The 20,786-nt window shown below is 47.0% G+C and overlaps 1 protein-coding gene across 1 annotated transcript in view; it reads right to left on the reverse strand.

The window, feature by feature from the left end:
- Positions 1-5,015: 5,015 nt before the first annotated feature.
- The window catches only part of LOC143768150 (uncharacterized), a 94,149-nt gene continuing 78,378 nt past the window's right edge, over positions 5,016-20,786 (reverse strand). The window contains exon 14 of the mRNA XM_077256837.1: positions 5,016-7,812. Coding sequence (XP_077112952.1) covers positions 6,440-7,812 — 1,373 coding nt within the window. The 3' untranslated portion in view covers positions 5,016-6,439. The remainder of the gene's footprint in view (positions 7,813-20,786) is intronic.

A 20,786-nucleotide genomic window follows, 5' to 3' on the forward strand; every position in this document is an offset into this window, starting at 1 on the left:
GTGGTGATTGTGGGGGGCGGAGCTACTGTGCAGGGGGCAGGATTAGCGAGTAATCACGATGCCTCATATATATAGATATAGATTAAAAGACGGCAAATGATCTGCCGCATACAGTATAGGTTAGAATAGAATAGATATATACACGTAGAATAGGTATATATATATATGTCAGTGACACACACATATATATATCTCTTTATATTTGATAGAGAGATAGATAGCAGAATAGCCGATAATTCATTTGTCGGATTCTGTAAAATCATTGCAGAACCAGAAAGGATAGGAGACATGGTTTACATACAGTAAACCCATGCAGAACAGTTATATTTATACATGTCAGTGTCTAATACTATTAGTAGTATGTGTGTGTAAAATTTGGGACCTGTATGTATTTACTAATGGAATGTATTAACGGAAAAAACTGTCGTGGGCTCCCACGCAATTTTCTGCGCCAGAGAAGGAAAGCCAGTGACTGAAGGCAGATATTAATAGAATAGAAAGGGACCATGATCATTGGCCCCCCTGGCTAAAAAAATCTGCCCCCAGCCACCCCAGAAAAGGCGCATCTGTAAGATGGACCAATTCCGGCACTCAGCAGCTATACTGCGGTAAGCAGTGTTTTTTTGGGGGGGAGGTTCTGTGTGCAGCTAGTCGGTTTGTGCCTTTAGTCACAGTGGGTTTTACTGTGGGGAAAGCATCCCCTCCAGGCCTCGCTGCACACGTAGGCAGCCAGCAACGACCCTTGGGGTCTCAGGTGTGGTCCAGGATTGTAGTGGCTGACCTTTAGGCCGGTTTCACACGTCAGTGGCTCCGGTACGTGAGGTGACAGTTTCCTCACGTACCGGAGACACTGACACACGTAGACCCATAAAAATCAATGCATCTGTTCAGATGTCATTGATTTTTTGCGGACCGTGTCTCCGTGTGCCAAACACGGAGACATGTCAGTGTTCGTGGGAGCGCACGGATTACACGGACCCAATAGAGTCAATGGGTCCATGTAAAACACAGACCTCACACGGACGTTCTCCGTCTGGGGTCCGTGTGCGTGCAGGAGACAGCGCTACAGTAAGCGCTGTCCCCCCCACTGGTGCTGAAGCCGCGATTCATATGTTCCCTGCAGCAGCGTTTGCTGCAGAGAAAATATGAATAATAGTTTTTAAAATAAAGATCTATGTGTCCGCCGCCCCCCCACCCCCTGTGCGCCCCCCCGCTGTCCTGAAAATACTCACCCGGTCCCTCGTTGGCTGTCACTCCTTCCTCTCTGCCCTGCGGCTTCCACTGTATGCGGTCACGTGGGGCCGATCATTTACAATCATGAATAGTCGGCTCCGCCCCTATGGGAGGTGGAGCCACATATTCATGACTGTAAATGATCGGCCCCACGTGACCGCATACACTAGAAGCCACGGCCAGACCAGGAAGCAGCGAGGGAGGCAGGTAAGTATTTTCTGAACAGCGGGGGGGGCGCACAGGGGGTGGGGGGCGGCGGACACATAGATCTTTATTTTAAACACTATTCTATGAATCCGCGATGCAGGGTACCACACGCGTGGGTACCACACGCTCCGTGTGGTACCCACTCGCCATACGGGCGGCACACGTGTGCCGCACGTATGGCCTACGTGAGTTCCCAGGCACACGGACACGGATAACTCCGGTACCGATTTATTCCGGTACCGGAATTATCTGGACGTGTGGGACAGCCCTTATAGGTGATGTGGAGTGGGGGCCAGTGGTAATCTTTCTCTTGCATAGGAGGTGCAGATGTCGGCAGATTTGTTAGTAGGGTTTCTGTTTGGTGTGGGAGCTGTTCCTTCAGCCTGCTACATCCTCAGCGCCGGAACCGGAAGTCCTCTCTATTTTAACCTGTCAGTGTGATTTTACTGTACACCGCACTGAATTGTCGGCTTTTCAAGAGACACCAGTGCGTATTTCTCATAAGTCACACTGATGGTCCGTGTGGTGTGCAAGTTTTTCTCGCACCCACAGACTTGCATTGGTGAGTCTCGGCCGATATACGGTGCAAATCGCAGCATGCTGTGATTTCACTCGCACGTATAATATGGCTGAGAAAAAATACGGTGATGGGAGCTGCCCCATAGATTAACAGTGGTCCGAGTGCTATGTGATTTTTTTCTCGTATAGCACTCGTCCGTATTCCTCTCTAGTGTGACTCCGGCCTTACTCATAAGAATTGGCCTCACAGTTTTAGGAGTGTGCAGGGTTAACAAACCAAGGCACAAAGGTGTTAGAATTGTTCCTATTGATCAGTGAACACTTTTTAACTATCTTACTGAGACTTCTGTTAAGGACTGATACTCCACTTTTTTTTCTTCTCCCCAGATCAGCGGAAGATTTTCATATTCGACTCCTGGGACCATGAGCTTACTGAATGATTGGGAGATGTTTCACACTATACAGTGGGACTCTGATAGTGTGAGAGGGGGAGAAGGTCAGGAAAATCCGGAAGCCAAAGAAGAGAAGAAAAATACAAAACTTGTTACAAAAGACTTAATTATTATGGAGCTTATTTTTTGTGGGACTAATATTTTAATGGCTTTTTATTCTGTTTTTGTGCTTTTTTACGGGATTTTCGCCCTTACACGCACACACACACACACACGCATAATGCGATAAATTAACTCGATAATCTTATTTTCAATAATTCACCCATGAATATTACATCACTGTATGTTGTACTCTTGGTAAAGTACAAGAGGGGGACTTGTAAGAGAATGGACAGTCATAATATAATGTTGGCTGCCATGTTGGCTCTAGCAGCCATCTTGTGCATAGTTATAAACTAATTCTACTTCTATAAAGCTAATAAGATGTACTTCTGAAAGTCATAGATTGCAGACACAAGATGAGATCATGGCCATTAGCAGGTATAGCTGGCATATCACACAGGTTAGTTGAAATGAAAAAGGGTAACATATGGTAATAAATAAGTGTATTTGTTGTAGTGATACTGGAAAATAAACATGTGATGTTCTTGATTACAATCGCTAAGAGGAACATGGAGATCTACGAGTTCTAATGGAGTTTGGCATAAAGAGCCTCAAAGTCATGACATTTAACCATTGTTAAATATATGCATGCTTTTCCCATAGCATGATGTTTTCATGTATATGCCCTTTTTGCCGCAATGTGCTTTCATTGTCTGTATTATGTATAAAAAGCCTCTGTTACTGTTGATTGGGCCATTACATCGCCGCCATGCGACACCATGGCCCAGCTATGGCCAGTCCATTGCCAGATGTTCCAGCGTCACTTTGTCTCTCTGCACGTGCCTGCATGCTTTGTCTCACTGACTTTCCATGTGCTGTCAATTAAAATTTGCACCTATCATATCAGCTCACAGTGTAAAGAATGTATTCCTGCCGGTAACAGCTCTCAACTATACTATGTACACTGTAATTTTTCATTGACTATACAAATGCCAGCTCTTCTCAATTCCATAGGTTCAAAGGCAAGATTTTAACTTGTAAATAATAAAATATAGTTCAAAACACAAAGGTATCAGTTTTAAGAGCTCATGTCTTAAAAAGTTATAGGTGAGATGCTCTGCCGGGCAGGAGAATAGCATAGTTATAGGTGAGATGCTCTGACCGGGCAGGAGAATAGTATAGAGTTATAGGTGAGATGCTCTGCCGGGCAGGAGAATAGTATAGAGTTATAGGCGAGATGCTCTGCCGGGCAGGAGAATAGTATAGAGTTATAGGCGAGATGCTCTGCCGGGCAGGAGAATAGTATAGAGCTATAGGTGAGATGCTCTGCCGGGCAGGAGAATAGTATAGAGTTATAGGCGAGATGCTCTGCCGGGCAGAATAGTATAGAGTTATAGGTGAGATGCTCTGCCGGGCAGGAGAATAGTATAGTTATAGGTGAGATGCTCTGCCGGGCAGGAGAATAGTATAGAGTTATAGGTGAGATGCTCTGCCGGGCAGAATAGTATAGAGCTATAGGTGAGATGCTCTGCCGGGCAGGAGAATAGTATAGAGTTAGGGTATGTGTCCACGTTCAGGATTGCATCAGGATTTGATCAGGATTTTTCATCAGTATTTGTAAGCCAAAACCAGGAGTGGGTGATAAATGCAAAAGTGGTGCATATGTTTCTATTATAATTTTCCTCTAATTGTTCCACTCCTGGTTTTGGCTTACAAATACTGATGAAAAATCCTGACCAAATCCTGATGCAATCCTGAACGTGGACACATACCCTTATAGGTGAGATGCTCTGCTGGGCAGGAGAATAGTATAGAGTTAAAGGTGAGATGCTCTGCTGGGCAGGAGAATAGTATATAGTTATAGGTGAGATGCTCTGCCGGGCAGGAGAATAGTATAGTTATAGGTGAGATGCTCTGCTGGGCAGGAGAATAGTATAGAGTTATAGGTGAGATGCTCTGCTGGGCAGGAGAATAGTTTAGAGGTGAGATACTCTGCTGGGCAGGAGAATAGTATAGAGTTATAGGTGAGATGCTCTGCTGGGCAGGAGAATAGTTTAGTTAGAGGTGAGATGCTCTGCTGGGCAGGAGAATAGTATAGAGTTATAGGTGAGATGCTCTGCCGGGCAGGAGAATAGTATAGAGTTATAGGTGAGATGCTCTGCTGGGCAGGAGAATAGTTTAGAGGTGAGATACTCTGCTGGGCAGGAGAATAGTATAGAGTTATAGGTGAGATGCTCTGCTGCGCAGGAGAATAGTATAGAGTTATAGGTGAGATGCTCTGCTGGGCAGGAGAATAGTATAGAGTTATAGGTGAGATGCTCTGCAGGGCAGGAGAATAGTATAGAGTTATAGGTGAGATGCTCGGCCCGGCAGGAGAATAGTGTAGAGTTATAGGTGAGATGCTCTGCCGGGCAGGAGAATAGTGTAGAGTTATAGGTGAGATGCTCTGCCGGGCAGGAGAATAGTATAGAGTTATAGGTGAGATGCTCTGCTGGGCAGGAGAATAGTATAGAGTTATAGGTGAGATGCTCGGCCGGGCAGGAGAATAGTGTAGAGTTATAGGTGAGATGCTCTGCAGGACAGAAGAATGTCGGCGAAAATTGACCACACAGAAAATTAACCACAAGTTTATTAAGAACAGTTTATTAAGGAGGTCTAATAACAACAATAACTCCGGTTTAGTAGACAATCATTGCAAACCTGCAAATTAGCCATTTTACTGCAAATTAGCTATTCTCCTTGAGTATGACATGCATTATGTTGCAGAGACCTGTTGGGTCCCTGCACTGCGTTACATGCTGCCGATGCAGTGGCTGTGAGCTGACGTCGGAGGTGCAGCCACAGGGCGCGGCGCATGACAGTGGAGCACACTGCCGGCTGTGCGGTGACTACAAAAGACACTGGGCGACGTGGGAGCAGAGGAAAGGTGAGTAGACGGTTTTTGTTTTTATTTATGTATTTGGCCCCGTTCTGCCCCTAATGCATAATTAAAAACAAAAACACATACACTAGGATTGGGGACCATGCATACCAGGATGGGGACCATATATACCAGCACTGGGACATATATACTAGGATACAGACATATTCACTAGGATGATGGGCATATATACCAGGATGGGGGACATTACTACATAATGAAGGGGGAGGGGGGCAATTCATAAGTCTTTATATAATTTAGAACACTACAGGGGCCCATACATCTTACTAATGTGTGTGTGTGTGGGGGGTCAGGTCCCAATTTTCTCACTGGGACCCATCAGACTCCAGTTACACCACTACAAAAACATATCATACAGTCTCAGCAAAAACACAAGGTGGTACAAGTGACAGAATCTTACTTTTCTGCTGTGCCTTCTGGGCTTAGAGGACCAACTATATCTGCCAGCAGCACCCTGCTTTTGGTGGGCTGCCACTGAGATGATAATGTATTAGATGTGACCTGCAGTTCCATGTAACTCCACAGATAATACAGTGATACTTTTGTGAGTACTGATAGCAGTGATGGCTCCTCTGGATCACACTGCTGCTGATTCTGCATGTGCTCCGGTTCAGGGCTAGTGGGGGGAGTAAGGCAGAATCAGTGAGAGATGAGAGCACACTATATCTATCTATTGCTGACAATGACAGACTGCTACAAACCACAGATCTTCATCATTTGTGCAGTTTTGCACTAGGTCAACTGTAAGTCACAAATTGATCACATATCATGGGAACATCCTCACCTTGCACCTCAAATATCATAATTCTGAAACTTTGTGATGCTGTAATTAGCAATTTTCTGTGGGGGCAATTTTACCATGTGGGCAATTTTCCATGTGGGTAATTTTCCGTGTGAGCATTTTTCCTGTGGGCAATTTTCCTGTTGGGATTTTTCAGGGAACCAGTTTTTGTCTAACTTTTTTCCGATTAAATTATTTCCCACAATTTGAACACAAAAAATGGTTTCTCCCGTGTGAGTTATCCAAGGTCTAATAAGAGCTGAATTACTGGAAAAACATTTCCCTCAATTTGAACATGGGGGGCTTCACCCCTATATGAGTTCTCCAGTGTCTAATAAGATCTGAATTTTTGGAAAAACATTTCCCACAATTCGAACATGAAAATGGCTGCTCCACTGTGTGACTTCTCTGATGTAGAACAAGTTTGGATTTTTTTGCAAAACATTTCCCACATTCTGAACACGAAAATGTCTTCTCCCCTGTGTGAATTTTCCGATCTCTAGTATCTGAATTATCGGAAAAACATTTCCCACAATTTGAACATGAATATGGCTTCTCTGAAAAACATTTTCCACAATTGACACATGAAAATGGCTTCATTCCTGTGTGAGTTCTTTGATGTTGAACAAGGTGATGTTTTACTGTAAAACATTTCCCACATTCTGAACACGAAAATGGCTTCTCCCCTGTGTGAATCCTCAGATGTCTAACAAGATTTGTTTTTCGACTAAAGCAATTCCCACATTCTGAACACGAAAATGGCTTCTCCCCCGTGTGACTTCTCTGATGTACAACAAGTTTGGATTTCCCTGCAAAACATTTCCCACATTCTGAACACCAAAATGGCTTCTCCCCCGTGTGACTTTTCCGATCTCTAGTAGCTGAATTATCGGAATAACATTTCCCACAATTTGAACATGAATATGGCTTCTGTGAAAAACATTTTCCACATTTGACACATGAAAATGGCTTCTTCCTGGTGTGAGTTACTTGATGTTGAACAAGGTGATGTTTTAGTGTAAAACATTTCCAACATTCCGAACATGAATATGGCTTCTGCCCTGTGTGAATTCTTTGATGCACAATTAAAACTGATTTTTGTTTAAAAGAGTTCCCACATTCGGAGCATGAAAATGCCTTTTTGCGCGAGTGAATTATCTGATGTGTAACCAGATTTGATTTCCCTGTAAAACATTTCCCACATTCTGAGCAAGAAAATGGCTTCTCCCCAGTGTGACACCTCTGATGTGTAACAAGTACTGATTTAGTATTGAAACCTTTCCCACATTCTGAACATGAAAATGGCTTCTCCCCTGTGTGGATTCTCAGATGTCTAACAAAATTTGTTTTTCTATTAAAACATTTCTCACATTCTGAACAAGAAAATGGTTTCTCCCCTATGTGAGCTATTTTATGTTCAACTGTCCTTCTGTGATTTTTGTTTTGCGTATTTCTCTTTGATGAAGCAGAAAAAAGGACCTGTTGAAAAACATCAGATGACAGATATTTTCTGAGAAGGTCTTGAGGTGTATCTGGTACAATGTCACGGTCTTCACAAGTATCTGGTGTGATACCAACATTATCAGCTGCAAATTCTGAGAATATTTGACGTCCCTCTGAGCTCCTGGTACAGTCATCTGCCAAGAATACAAATTATTTTATTTTTTCAGTAACATTACATTGAAATTATATTACTGTTTATTTTATTCTATACATTATAGCATTTCCATGCAAACTGTAATACAATTCAATCATTGACAGATTAAGACAATAAACTACAGAAGAGGGACTAATAGATTGTAGTATTAGGCCACCAGGATCTGTCCTCTCAAATTTTCACTTTTCTATTAAACCCTTCACGACATCCGCCGTACTTGTACTGCGGAGGTTGCATCTCTTCCTTTGATGCGGGTTCCGGCGGTGAGCCCACATCAAAGACGGGACATGTCAGCTGTTTTTAACATAGAATGTGCACCTACACACTGCACTTATACCAACATGGGTGCTGGCTAATTTTGGGGGGTTTGCTTTAGTTTTTTTGCACATTATACATACAGGGGTGTGGCTCCCCCATTTTAGACTTTACATACTGTGCATATAGCTATCCACAGGCAGGTGTTTAAACAGTGAACTAAAAGAATTAGGGACTAGTGATGAGCGAGTGTACTCGTAGCTCGGGTTTTCCCGAGCACGCTCGGGTGACCTCCGAGTATTTGTTAGTGTTTGGAGATTTTGTTTTCATAGCGGCAGCTGAATGATTTACAGCTATGAGCCAGGCTGAGTACATTTAGAATTGAGAGAGTCCTCAGTGACTGATACTTTTTAATGGCTAACTGGAAAGATGGTAACAAATTGCAAGCTTTCGAGATTACTTCGGTCCCTTCATCAGGCTTAGACTCATACAAATTCTGAAGAATCACATATTTATGCACAATACAGCCCAGAAATAATGCCATAGATAAGACATGTGACTTGAAGCAGAACTACCATTATGTGAGAGTGATAAGCAGTTGTGTCTATAAATATTGAAACAGTTCATAGATAAGGATCACTCCTTATCCTCAAGGGATTCTAGAGCGAAATGTGCTGCCCAGTGTCAGAAAGCTTGGTCTCAGTTGCAAGTCATGGGTCTTGCAACAGGATAATGACCCAAAACACAGAGCTAAAAACACCCAAGAATGGCTAAGAGGAAAATATGAGCCCTGACTTAAATCTATTGAGCATCTTTGGAAAGAGCTGAAACATGCCATCTGGAAAAGGCAACCTTCAAACTGGAGACAACTGGAGCAGTTTGCTCTTGAGGAGTGGACTAAAGTACCTGTCAAGAGGTGCAGAAGTCTCATTGACAGTTACAGGAATCGTTTGATTGCAGTGATTGCCTCAAAAGGTTGTGCAACAAAATATTAAGTTAAGGGTACCATCATTTCTGTCCGGGCCTATTTCATGAGCTTCATTTTATTTTTTTTTATTCTGCGGGAGCATGGTTGAAAAGCAATGTCTGACTTTCATTTGTTCATTTTCATAGATTTTTTATATAGTACTTGTCAGATTCAAGTTATTTCTGTGACCACTGTGGGTTTTTCTGTCATTAAACGAGGGGTACCAACAATTTTGACTACGTGTGTATAACCTGCAATGCTATGTGTAGTAAGGAAATCATCCAGCCCTTTTTTAAAAGCTGATATAGTGTCTGCCATTACTACCTTTTGTGGTCGGCATTCCACAGTCTGACTGCTCTAACTGTAAAGAACCCTTTCCTATTTAGCTGCCAGAATCTCCTTTCTTCCACCTGTAATGAGTGGCCCCTATTCCTCAGTATGGTCTTTGGAAGGAATAAGTCATGTGCCAGTGTTGTTAAACATATTCTCTAGACCTGGAGTGCTATGGCTTAGGGGACTAGGGGTCAGAACAAACTGAAATGTCATTGATAAATTTAAATGTCCGCAATGTAAAAGATTAACTGTTATGGTGACTGGGGACTGTGCAGAACACGAACACAAACTGACGGTGTTACTGTGAAAGGTAATATCATACTCCTGTGACTGAGGACAGAGATGTGCCATAAAATGTAATAATGTCCTCTGCATTCTCCCAACTCACATGCTTTCTGGAGGCAAAGGGAGCCAATTGTGACCTGCTTTTGCGCGTACTACTGCCCAGTTGGCTGGTACCAGTGATGGTAGTGCTTCTGCAGTTCCTACATTCTTAGCTATGATATGCATTTTAGTCTTTTACACTACCATGTTCATTGCCATTATTTATTTTACCATACATTTTTTACAACCCTATATTTGACAAAAGTTCATCTTTTCAATCTAAATTATTCTCCTTTCTCAAAAATGCCAAAAGACGACATAATGGGTAGGTAGGTACATGTCCAAAAAGCCAGAAACTTTAAAATGCTACTTTATTAGCATTAGATATGCGCAGTTAAATGTCTGGATTCTATTTATTAATTTGCTATTTTTCTTTAAACTAAAATTAACAAGAATTTTGGGGGTTAGTTACATGTTTGAAAAGTCAACAAAAACAGGAGTATTGGTATGGAATATACATATGTGAATTTTGACTAGTAAAACAGTTGGCAATTTTAAAAAATGTATCACACACACACCACAGTGAGGTAGACAGTTGCGGCGTCCCAGGGTCCTGGTCGTTGCAGTGGTATTGCTTTCCTCTCGGGGAGAGTGATGCTACGTTTGGAGGCAAAGAGGGATAACTGCATCCAGGTATCAGAAACATGCAACACATTTCACACTCCAGACCACCTAGTCTGCAGGGAAAGTTAGGAGAGTTCCAGACAGGAGTCAGTTCCTGTCAGAGCTCCAGTCAGGAGTTCTGGAGGGAGTTCCAGACCAGAGTCTGAGGAAGACAGAGGGTCCAAGGAGCTGTGCATGCCCTTAGAGCTGCAGCTCCAAGAGACATTCAGAAGGCAGAACTGTATTGCAGCAAGCGTGAAGGAAGTCAGAGCAAAGGAGAGAATACCAGAGGGGGACCAGCCCCGAATAGGCTGCCTCCCTCTGAGGCGCAGAAGCCCAGTAGCCAGAACACCGAGGGAGTAAGGATCTTTATGCTTTACTTCAGAGACCGGCAGGACAGCTAATTGCAAGTTACCTGTCCGCACCTACACCCAGGCGATAAGGTGGCACCCCTCAGAGGCTGGGGCGTGCTAGAGTCCCTATAAACAGCCTCAAGCCACCAGTCATACGAGTTTTGTCCTATCCAACTACGGGGAATAGAGAGAAACACTACATCTGTGAGACCCTTATGTGAAGCCATAGGCAGTAAGGGACTACACCACTGCAGCGCAAGGGAAGGCTACTGATTTCCACCTGGACAAGGGGACTCTGGACTTGCCTCCAAACTGGCCAGACTCTGCCTGCCCTGTGATCTGGTGTCCTGGACTGTGGATGCTTCAATAAAGGTAAAGAGACTGCAACCTTGTGTCCTCGTTCCTCTCTGCGCCTCTAACCATACCACCATCTACACACCGGGAAGCCCTGGGGACATACTTCACCTGTGGAAAGGTATACCATCTAGCTGCCATAACATCACCCCAGCGGACCCCTTAAAGCAGCGTCGGTCATCCTGACCGAATACCACAGGTGGCATCACGAACACAAACTATATCCCTTTAAAGACCTTTCCCCTTCTATACAGATGTCCCAGGGCCACGGACCGGGTCAGCTACCGTGACATCCCCCTGTGAACCGCAGGACCCAGTACCGAGTACCCCACGGCGATCCACAGTCACAGTTAAATGTCTTGATTTTGGTTAATTTTAGTGAGTATTGTTTAAAATACAATTGTCCCCCCTTTATAAAAATTAATATACAAGAAATTGAAAAATTTGTTTGTAACAAGCACTTTTTCTTTGACTGACACCAAGTTCAGATTTCAATTTCTTTGACAAATATTGTGATGGCTTGCTGATTTATAGTGCATGAAGAATTTAGAAAAAAAATTCAAAAGAAGCAAAAAAAGATGTCCGCCCATTTATACTATGTCCCTGATCAATATCACTAGCTCTACCGCTGGCACCTCTTTTCGGTCTTTCTCTACGAGTCAATTGAATCTCTGTATTATTTCCAGAATACTGCACTAACCTTATTTCACTGTTGCAATTGTACAACGCACACTGTTTTACAATATTGGTGAAATAACTGAGAAGGGTACAGCAATGGGAGTTGTAGAAACAATCCAGAGATGAGTAAGAACAGTCTGAGTAAGACAATTCAGGAGCAGTAGGCTCGAACTAGACAACAGCTTGACACAATTCTCAAGCAATGAATGAGTGTTCCATGTGGCTTTAAGTAGGCCCAAAGAAACAAGAAACAAGACGGCTTCCACAGGTTCAGAAACTGACATGATGGTAAAATGCAATGGCAAAAACACAATAACAGCCTCCACTTATAAGGAGTATAATTGCAGCATAATTTTGCAAAGTGAATAATAGCAGACACTAGTGGTTATTTGGTAGAAGTACAACAGAATCCTGACATTATTCCCCCATCTATGGTCAAACTCTTTAAGCAGTGGGGAGCATTCATATTTTCTACAGGTTCCCAGGAATTATCCTCAGGGCCATATCCTTGCCATTTTATTAACTACTGCAACCTGTTTCTAAATATTCTGGAGTCCAGAATTTTTTTGACAGTATAATGTTCTTGTCCATCCAGTCTAATAGGATCAGGAGGAGGTAGACTGCGTCCTGGAAAAGGATTTGGAACAAATAGCTTCAGTAAGTAACATGGAACATTGGATGTATCTTCATTGTTTTGAGAAGTTGTAGATGGAAAGCTACTGAGCTACCTTGTCTACTAATTTTGAAAAGACCGACACATTTTTTACCCAGTTTTGGTGAAGGAATATGAAGTTTCAAATTCTTTGTAGAAAGCAACATTTCATCCTTCACTTGGAAGCTTGGATAATGTCAGTGAGATTTGTCCACTGCCTCCTTTTATTCTACTTCACAATTCTTACCGTGGCTTTTAGCACTTCCAGATTCTGTAGGAGAGATTGTATTGTGTCAGTGGCCGCAGAAAAAGAAGTTTCTCTGGGAAAATTGGGAAGAATACTTTGATAATAACCCAAATTTGCAAAGAATGGTGTCTGTCGATCAAAGGCAACTTTATCTGAAATGCCGTGAGGACAAAACACATTCTGAATTATGAGATCAGCAGTGTCCTTAACAGAGGGCAAATCCATACAAGGAACAAAATGTGCTGCTTTGGTGAGTCGGTCAGGCACGACTAAGATGGAACTCTTCTCTTTTGAAACTAGTAAATCAGCAATAAAGTACATATATATGGAACCGCAGGAGGGCGAGATGGAATTGACAGAGGCTGAAATAATCCCATTGGTGATGTGCAGGAAGTTTTATACATGGTACATTGGTGCTACAGGAAGAAACATTCTTTAACATTTTTCCATCAATTGGTGTCACGTTTCCACCACTCAATGTGTCCTAGGGATGCAGTGAGCGACAGCTCAGCTGCCTTAGAGAATCAGGGGAATGCGGGGCTGTCAGTATTGTGAACGACAGCTCAGCTGCCCAATCAGAAGCAGGGGCATGCTGGGCAAATAGTATTGATAACCCAACCTCCCAATCTGGCTGGGTTTCATCCAGGTGTCAACCATTCTGGGTGATTATCTGGCTATTTAGCTGATTGACAATGGTCAGACTATTGCCAGTCTTAGCTTTGCTCGGTTGTGTGTGTGTGCCTTGTATTCAGCTATTTAGATCTTTGTTGCCTGACCTCAGATTTTGCCTTTTACCATTCTTTTGCCTTTGACAAACTCTCCTGATATTCAGTGGCGTAACTACAAAGTTATGGGCCCCGGTGCGAACTTCCAAATGGGGCCCCCCCCCCGCCATAAAATTCAATGTAACCCCCATAGAATACAATGCAGCCCCCCTCATAGTATAATGCAGCCCCTCCATACAGGGGCAGTGAGAAAGACACGAGCAAATGGTGACTAGGGGGCAGGGGAGAGGGCACAAGTGGGCAAGGAAGACAGGCACAAGGGGACACATGGGGGCTAGGAGGCAGGGGAGAAGGTTACAAGGGGACTAGTGGGCAAGGGAGACTGACACAAGGGGACAATGGAGACTGACACAAGGGGCACATGGGGACAAGTGGGCAAGGGAGACTGACACACAGGGCACATGGGGACTAGTGGACAAGGGAGACTGGCACACGGGGACACACGGGGACAAGGGACAAGCACAAGGGGACAAGGGAGACAGGCACAAGAGGACACACAGGGACTAGTGGGCAAGAGACTGACACAAGGGATACAAGCACAAGGGGACACACAGGGACAAGTGGGAAAGGGAGACTGACACACAGGGACTAGTGGGCGAAGGAGACTGACACAAGCACAAGGGGACAAAGGAGACTGACACAAGCACAAGGGGACATAGGAGACAGGCACATGGGGACACACAGGGACTAATGGGCAAGGGAGACTGGCACATGGGGACACAAGCATAAGGGAGACAGGCTCAAGGGGACACACGGCCCCCTGACCTGCCAGAGCCGCTTGCAGCTGTGACCGTGGTAGTTACGCCGCTGCCTCACACACACACATACTACAGATATCACACACACACACACACACACACACATCATACTACAGATATCACACACACACATCAGTTATCACACACACTACAGATATCACACATACACACACATCAGTTATCACACACACACTACAGATATCACACACACACACATCAGTTATCACACACACACTACAGATATCACACACACGCACATCATATTACAGATATCACACACATACTACAGTTATCACACACACACTACAGATATCACACACACACATACTACAGATATCACACACACACACACACACACACACACACACACACACACACACACACACACACACACACACATCAGAGATACCAGCTCATATACACAACTCACAATCTCCTCTCTGGTACAGGGGTGGCTGATGTAAACCGGCTGCAGCTCCTCAGCTTCTCCTGACTAAAGCGGCTCTGTCCCGCACCTCCCCCCTGCTCTCGCCTTCTGTCCCGGGGTTATTTTGGCTTTCTCTTAAATACGATCTCATTCAGAGGTACATGAGATGTATGAGGGGGAAAAAACAGATTGAGAAGCTGTCTCATCGTGATGACTGGAGCTGCTTCCTGTCTCTCACGTGCCCCGGCTGCCCCCTTCCCCTAGATACGCCTCGGACTGTTGCTGTGCAGGAGGAATCCCCTGCACTGCAATATGGTGTTGGGTGCCAGCACAGCCCGCACAGTGGTCTATCCAGCACAGCCCGCACAGTGGTCTATCCAGCACAGCCCGCACAGTGGTCTATCCAGCACAGCCCGCACAGTGGTCTATCCAGCACAGCCCGCATCTCTCGCCCCCCCCGAGAATGCCCCCACAGTCCAGTAAAAAAACAAAAAAACACTCTCCTTACCTTTCCTCTTGCCAGCGTTGCTTCCTGCTCCGATCTCAGGCTCGGCTGCAGTCTGCCCGGGACACAGCAGGTGCGCGATGATATGACGTCATCGCGCACCTGCAGTGTCAGAGGCAGAGCGGGGAATGATGGGAGAGGGAGCGTCTGTAGATGCTCTCTCCTCCGTCATTGCATTTAACTGTACCGGCGTCATAGACGCCGGTATAGTTGAATGCGACGGCGGGGGGGGTGAGTCGGTGGCGGCGGATCGAGCAGCCCATGACTGGCACCGGCTCTTCTGGCATTTGCCAGAAGTGCCCGATGGCCAGTCCGGCCCTGCTCTGACCTGCCGGCCACGGGCCCCTGACCTGCCGGGCCCGGTCGCAGTGGCGACCGCTGCAACCGCGGTAGTTACGCCCCTGTCCATACTGTACAATGGCCACACATAGTGCTCTATACTGTACAATGGCCACACATGATGCTCCATACTGTACAATTGGCCATACATGATATTGCCTACAGTATAATGGCCACACATAGTTACTCCTACACACGCGGCTGAGCTCCGTACACATTGCACATGCGGCTCCCCTCCGTACACCTCGTACACACCCGGCTCCGCTCCGTACACCTTGCACACACGGCTCCGCTCCGTATACCTCGTACACACACGGCTACGCTCCGTACACCTCGTACACACACGGCTCCGCTCCGTACACCTCGTACACACACGGCTCCGCTCCGTACACCTCGTACACACACGGCTCCGCTCCGTACACCTCGTACACACACGGCTCCGCTCCGTACACCTCGTACACACACGGCTCCGCTCCGTACACCTCGTACACACACGGCTCCGCTCCGTACACCTCGTACACACACGGCTCCGCTCCGTACACCTCGTACACACACGGCTCCGCTCCGTACACCTCGTACACACACGGCTCCGCTCCGTACACCTCGTACACACACGGCTCCGCTCCGTACACCTCGTACACACACGGCTCCGCTCCGTACACCTCGTACACACACGGCTCCGCTCCGTACACCTCGTACACACACGGCTCCGCTCCGTACACCTCGTACACACACGGCTCCGCTCCGTACACCTTGCACACACGGCTCCGCTCCGTACACCTCGTACACACATGGCTCCGCTCCGTACACCTCGTACACACACGGCTCCGCTCCGTACACCTTGCACACACGGCTCCGCTCCGTACACCTTGCACACGGCTCCGCTCCGTACACCTTGCACACACGGCTCCGCTCCGTATACCTCGTACACACATGGCTCCGCTCCGTACACCTTGCACCGTACTCCGTGTACGGAGCGGAGCCGTGTGTATGAGGTATACGGAGCGGAGCCGTGTGTGCAAGGTGTACGGAGCGTAGCCGTGTGTGTACGAGGTGTACAGAGCGTAGCCGTGTGTGTACGAGGTGTACGGAGCGTAGCCGTGTGTGTACGAGGTGTACGGAGCGTAGCCGTGTGTGTACGAGGTGTACGGAGCGTAGCCGTGTGTGTACGAGGTGTACGGAGCGTAGCCGTGTGTGTATGAGGTGTACGGAGCGTAGCCGTGTGTGTACGAGGTGTACGGAGCGTAGCCGTGTGTGTACGAGGTGTACGGAGCGTAGCCGTGTGTGTACGAGGTGTACGGAGCGTAGCCGTGTGTGTACGAGGTGTACGGAGCGTAGCCGTGTGTGTACGAGGTGTACGGAGCGTAGCCGTGTGTGTACGAGGTGTACGGAGCGTAGCTGTGTGTGTACGAGGTGTACGGATCGGAGCCATGTGTGTACGAGGTATACGGAGCGGAGCCGTGTGTGCAAGGTGTACGGAGCGGAGCCGGGTGTGTACGAGGTGTACGGAGGGGAGCCGCATGTGCAATGTGTACGGAGCTCAGCCGCGTGTGTAGGAGTAACTATGTGTGGCCAGTATACTGTAGGCAATATCATGTGTGGCCAATTGTACAGTATGGAGCATCATGTGTGGCCATTGTACAGTATAGAGCACTATGTGTGGCCATTGTACAGTATGGACAGGGGCGTAACTACCGCGGTTGCAGCGGTCGCCACTGCGACCGGGCCCGGCAGGTCGGGCCCGGGGCCGGCAGGTCAGAGCAGGGCCGGACTGGCCATCGGGCACTTCTGGCAAATGCCAGAAGAGCCGGTGCCAGTCATGGGCTGCTCGATCCGCCTCCCCCCGCCACCAACTCACCTCCCCCGCCGTCGCATTCAACTATACCGGCGTCCATGATCTCCGTACACCTCGTACACACACGGCTCCGCTCCGTACACCTTGCACACACGGCTCCGCTCCGTATACCTCGTACACACATGGCTCCGCTCCGTACACCTCGTACACACACTGCTCCGCTCCGTACACCTCGTACACACACGGCTCCGCTCCGTACACCTCGTACACACACGGCTCCGCTCCGTACACCTCGTACACACACGGCTCCGCTCCGTACACCTTGCACATATGGCTCTGCTCCGTATACCTCGTACACACATGGCTCCGCTCCGTACACCTCGTACACACACGGCTCCGCTCCGTACACCTTGCACACACGGCTCCGCTCCGTATACCTCGTACACACATGGCTCCGCTTCGTACACCTCGTACACACCCGGCTCCGCTTCGTACACCTCATACACACCCGGCTCCACCTTGTACACCTCATACACACCCAGCTCCGCCTTGTACACCTCATACACACACGGCTCCGCTCCGTACACCTCATACACACCCAGCTCCGCCTTGTACACCTCATACACACACGGCTCCGCTCCGTACACCTCATACACACCCAGCTCCGCCTTGTACACCTCATACACACACGGCTCCGCTCCGTACACCTCGTACACACCCGGCTCCGCCTTGTACACCTCATACACACACGGCTCCGCTCCGTACACCTCATACACACCCAGCTCCGCCTTGTACACCTCATACACACACGGCTCCGCTCCGTACACCTCATACACACACGGCTCCGCTCCGTACACCTCATACACACCCAGCTCTGCCTTGTACACCTCATACACACCCAGCTCTGCCTTGTACACCTCATACACACCCGGCTCCGCCTTGTACACCTCATACACACCCGGCTCCGCCTTGTACACCTCATACACACCCGGCTCCGCTCCGTACACCTCATACACACACTGCTCCGCTCTGTACACCTCATACACCCACGGCTCCGCTCCGTACACCTCATACACACACGGCTCCGCTCCGTACACCTCATACACACACAGCTCCGCTCCGTACACCTCATACTCACACAGCTCCGCTCCGTACACCTCATACACACACAGCTCCGCTCCGTACACCTCATACACACGGCTCCGCTCTGTACACCTCATACACACACTGCTCTGCTACATCCACACAAACCCCTCCTGACCTCACACAAAAGCTTACCCTCCTCCAGCATGATGACAACCAGCACTGCACTACTGTCCTGCACTACACGGAAGCCCTTGATCATGTGACTCCGACTCCTCCCCTCCTGTGACCTCATCCTAGGTCCTGTGCGCACAGAGCAGCTGCAGCCATAGTTGTGGTGTGCGGCTCTCTGTGGTGGAGGGGCTCTGCTGCCGTGACAAGTGCAGTCCCACCCGTGATCGCGCATGCACTGAGAGAGTGCACGCGCACCAGGGCCTGTAAAGAAGGTTTATAAAGGGCCGGCGGCCCATTTTGTAGCTCAGAGTTCTTAGGGGCCCCTAAGCACTGCGGGCCCCGTCGCAATTGCGACCCCTGCGACCGCGGTAGTTACGCCCCTGCTGATATTTGACCTAGGACTCCTTGACTTTCTTGTTTCACGGCTTGTCTATGAGAAGTGACTTAGTGTCATATTACAGTTGGTCATATACAATTTTTTTTGCCTCTATGGATCCTGATTTGTGATCAGGTGGCGACTCTGACCCAAATGATTCAGGATCTGTCTAAAGAGCATCAGAATTTTGAATCATCGCAGCTCCAGGTGAGGGGCTAGTTGTCTAGCTTTGTGAAAGCCTTCAGACTTGCAATTTACCTGTTCCGAACCTGTAGTAGCCCTTCTTGATAAGTTTTCGGGAGAGAAAAATCAGTTTAGAGTATTCAAGGAGAGCTGAAAGTCATTTTTTACCCTTCGACCTTGGTCCTCAGGGGATGAGCCCCAGTGGGTAAGCATAATTATGTCGCTCCTGTGAGAGGGTCCTCAGACGTGGGCATTTTCATTATCCCCACAAGCCCAAGAACAGATTTCTGTTGACACCTTCTTTGACAATTTAGGTTTAATTTATGATGAACCTGACAGAATACAGGTCACTGTGGCCAAGATCATGAAGCTGACACAGAGGAGCCGCACAGCTGAGGACTACAGTACCAAAATCTGGTAATGGACCACTGAAGTTTAGTGGAAAGATATGGCCCTGAGGTGCCAATTCCATGGAAGCCTTCCGAATCTCTTAAGGATGCTGTGGATTTTCATGCTCCCCCTTGTTCTTTGGAGCAGGATATGACACAGGCCATATGGATGGACTGCAGAATTCATGAAAGACATGGAGAGCAGCAGGGTGCCTTTCATACTGCATATCCGTTTACCTGAGGTTGAGCCGATGGAGGCTGTCAATTCTCGCGCTGTGGAGAGTAATTGTAGACACAATCTTGGACTCTGCTCTACTGTGGCCTCACTGGACATTTTTTTAACGGACTCTCCAACTCGCTTCCTCAAGGAAGCAAGCTATCGGGAAGCGACTAAGTCGAGGAGATTGTCGAGGGGGTCACCCAGACTTCCAGGAACCCTTTTTCTCCTGCGAAAAAGTACTGCTGGTTTTAACTTTCAAGATCTAGGTATTACCAGCATTGTCTTTTATTGACTGTGAGTCTGCAGCTAACTTTATTGATTCGGGACTAGTTCTGAAATTAGGATTAGGGCAGTTAGTTTGGATAAACCCAGTGAAATTTTTGATATTGACAAGACACTGCTACTTCAGCATTTTGTCAAATGAGTAACAGAGGAAATCACACTCCAAGTGGGTGTACTTCACTCTGAATTTGTTTACTGTTTTGTTTTCGATAATGTACCTGCTGGGGTGGTACTGGGGCTTCCATGGCTGCTTATTCACAGTCCTGTGATTGATTGGTTTCAGAAGAAGATTGTTAACTGGGGCCCCAATTGTCATAAGAAATGGCTAGATTCAGTACAAATATGCTCAGCTAGTCTGGAGGGTTTGCCAGAATATCTAAAAGACTTCATAGATGTGTGTTTTGAAAAAAAAGCCAGAGATACCGCCTCCCCATCATCCCTATGATTATAATATTAATCCTATCCCTAATGCCAAATTACCTAAAGCTCATCTTTACAATTTGCCTGGGCTAACACGTACCGCCATAAAAAAATGAATGTTTACAGAAGGGTCATATATGTCATATATGTCCTTCCTCCTGCCCTGTAGCTGCTTGATTCTTTTTTGTGAAAAAGAAAAATGGTGGCCTCTTTCTTGCTGCGACATACTGTACGAGAACTGAACACAATCACAGTTAACCCCTTTACCCCCAAGGGTGGTTAGCACGTTATGGACAGGGCCAATTTTTACAATTCTGACCACTGTCCCTTTATGAGGTTATAACTCTGGAACGCTTCAACGGATCCCGGTGATTCTGACACTGTTTTCTCGT

The sequence above is a fragment of the Ranitomeya variabilis genome, chromosome 4 (assembly GCF_051348905.1).
Source record: "Ranitomeya variabilis isolate aRanVar5 chromosome 4, aRanVar5.hap1, whole genome shotgun sequence".
Classification (NCBI taxonomy): domain Eukaryota; kingdom Metazoa; phylum Chordata; class Amphibia; order Anura; family Dendrobatidae; genus Ranitomeya; species Ranitomeya variabilis.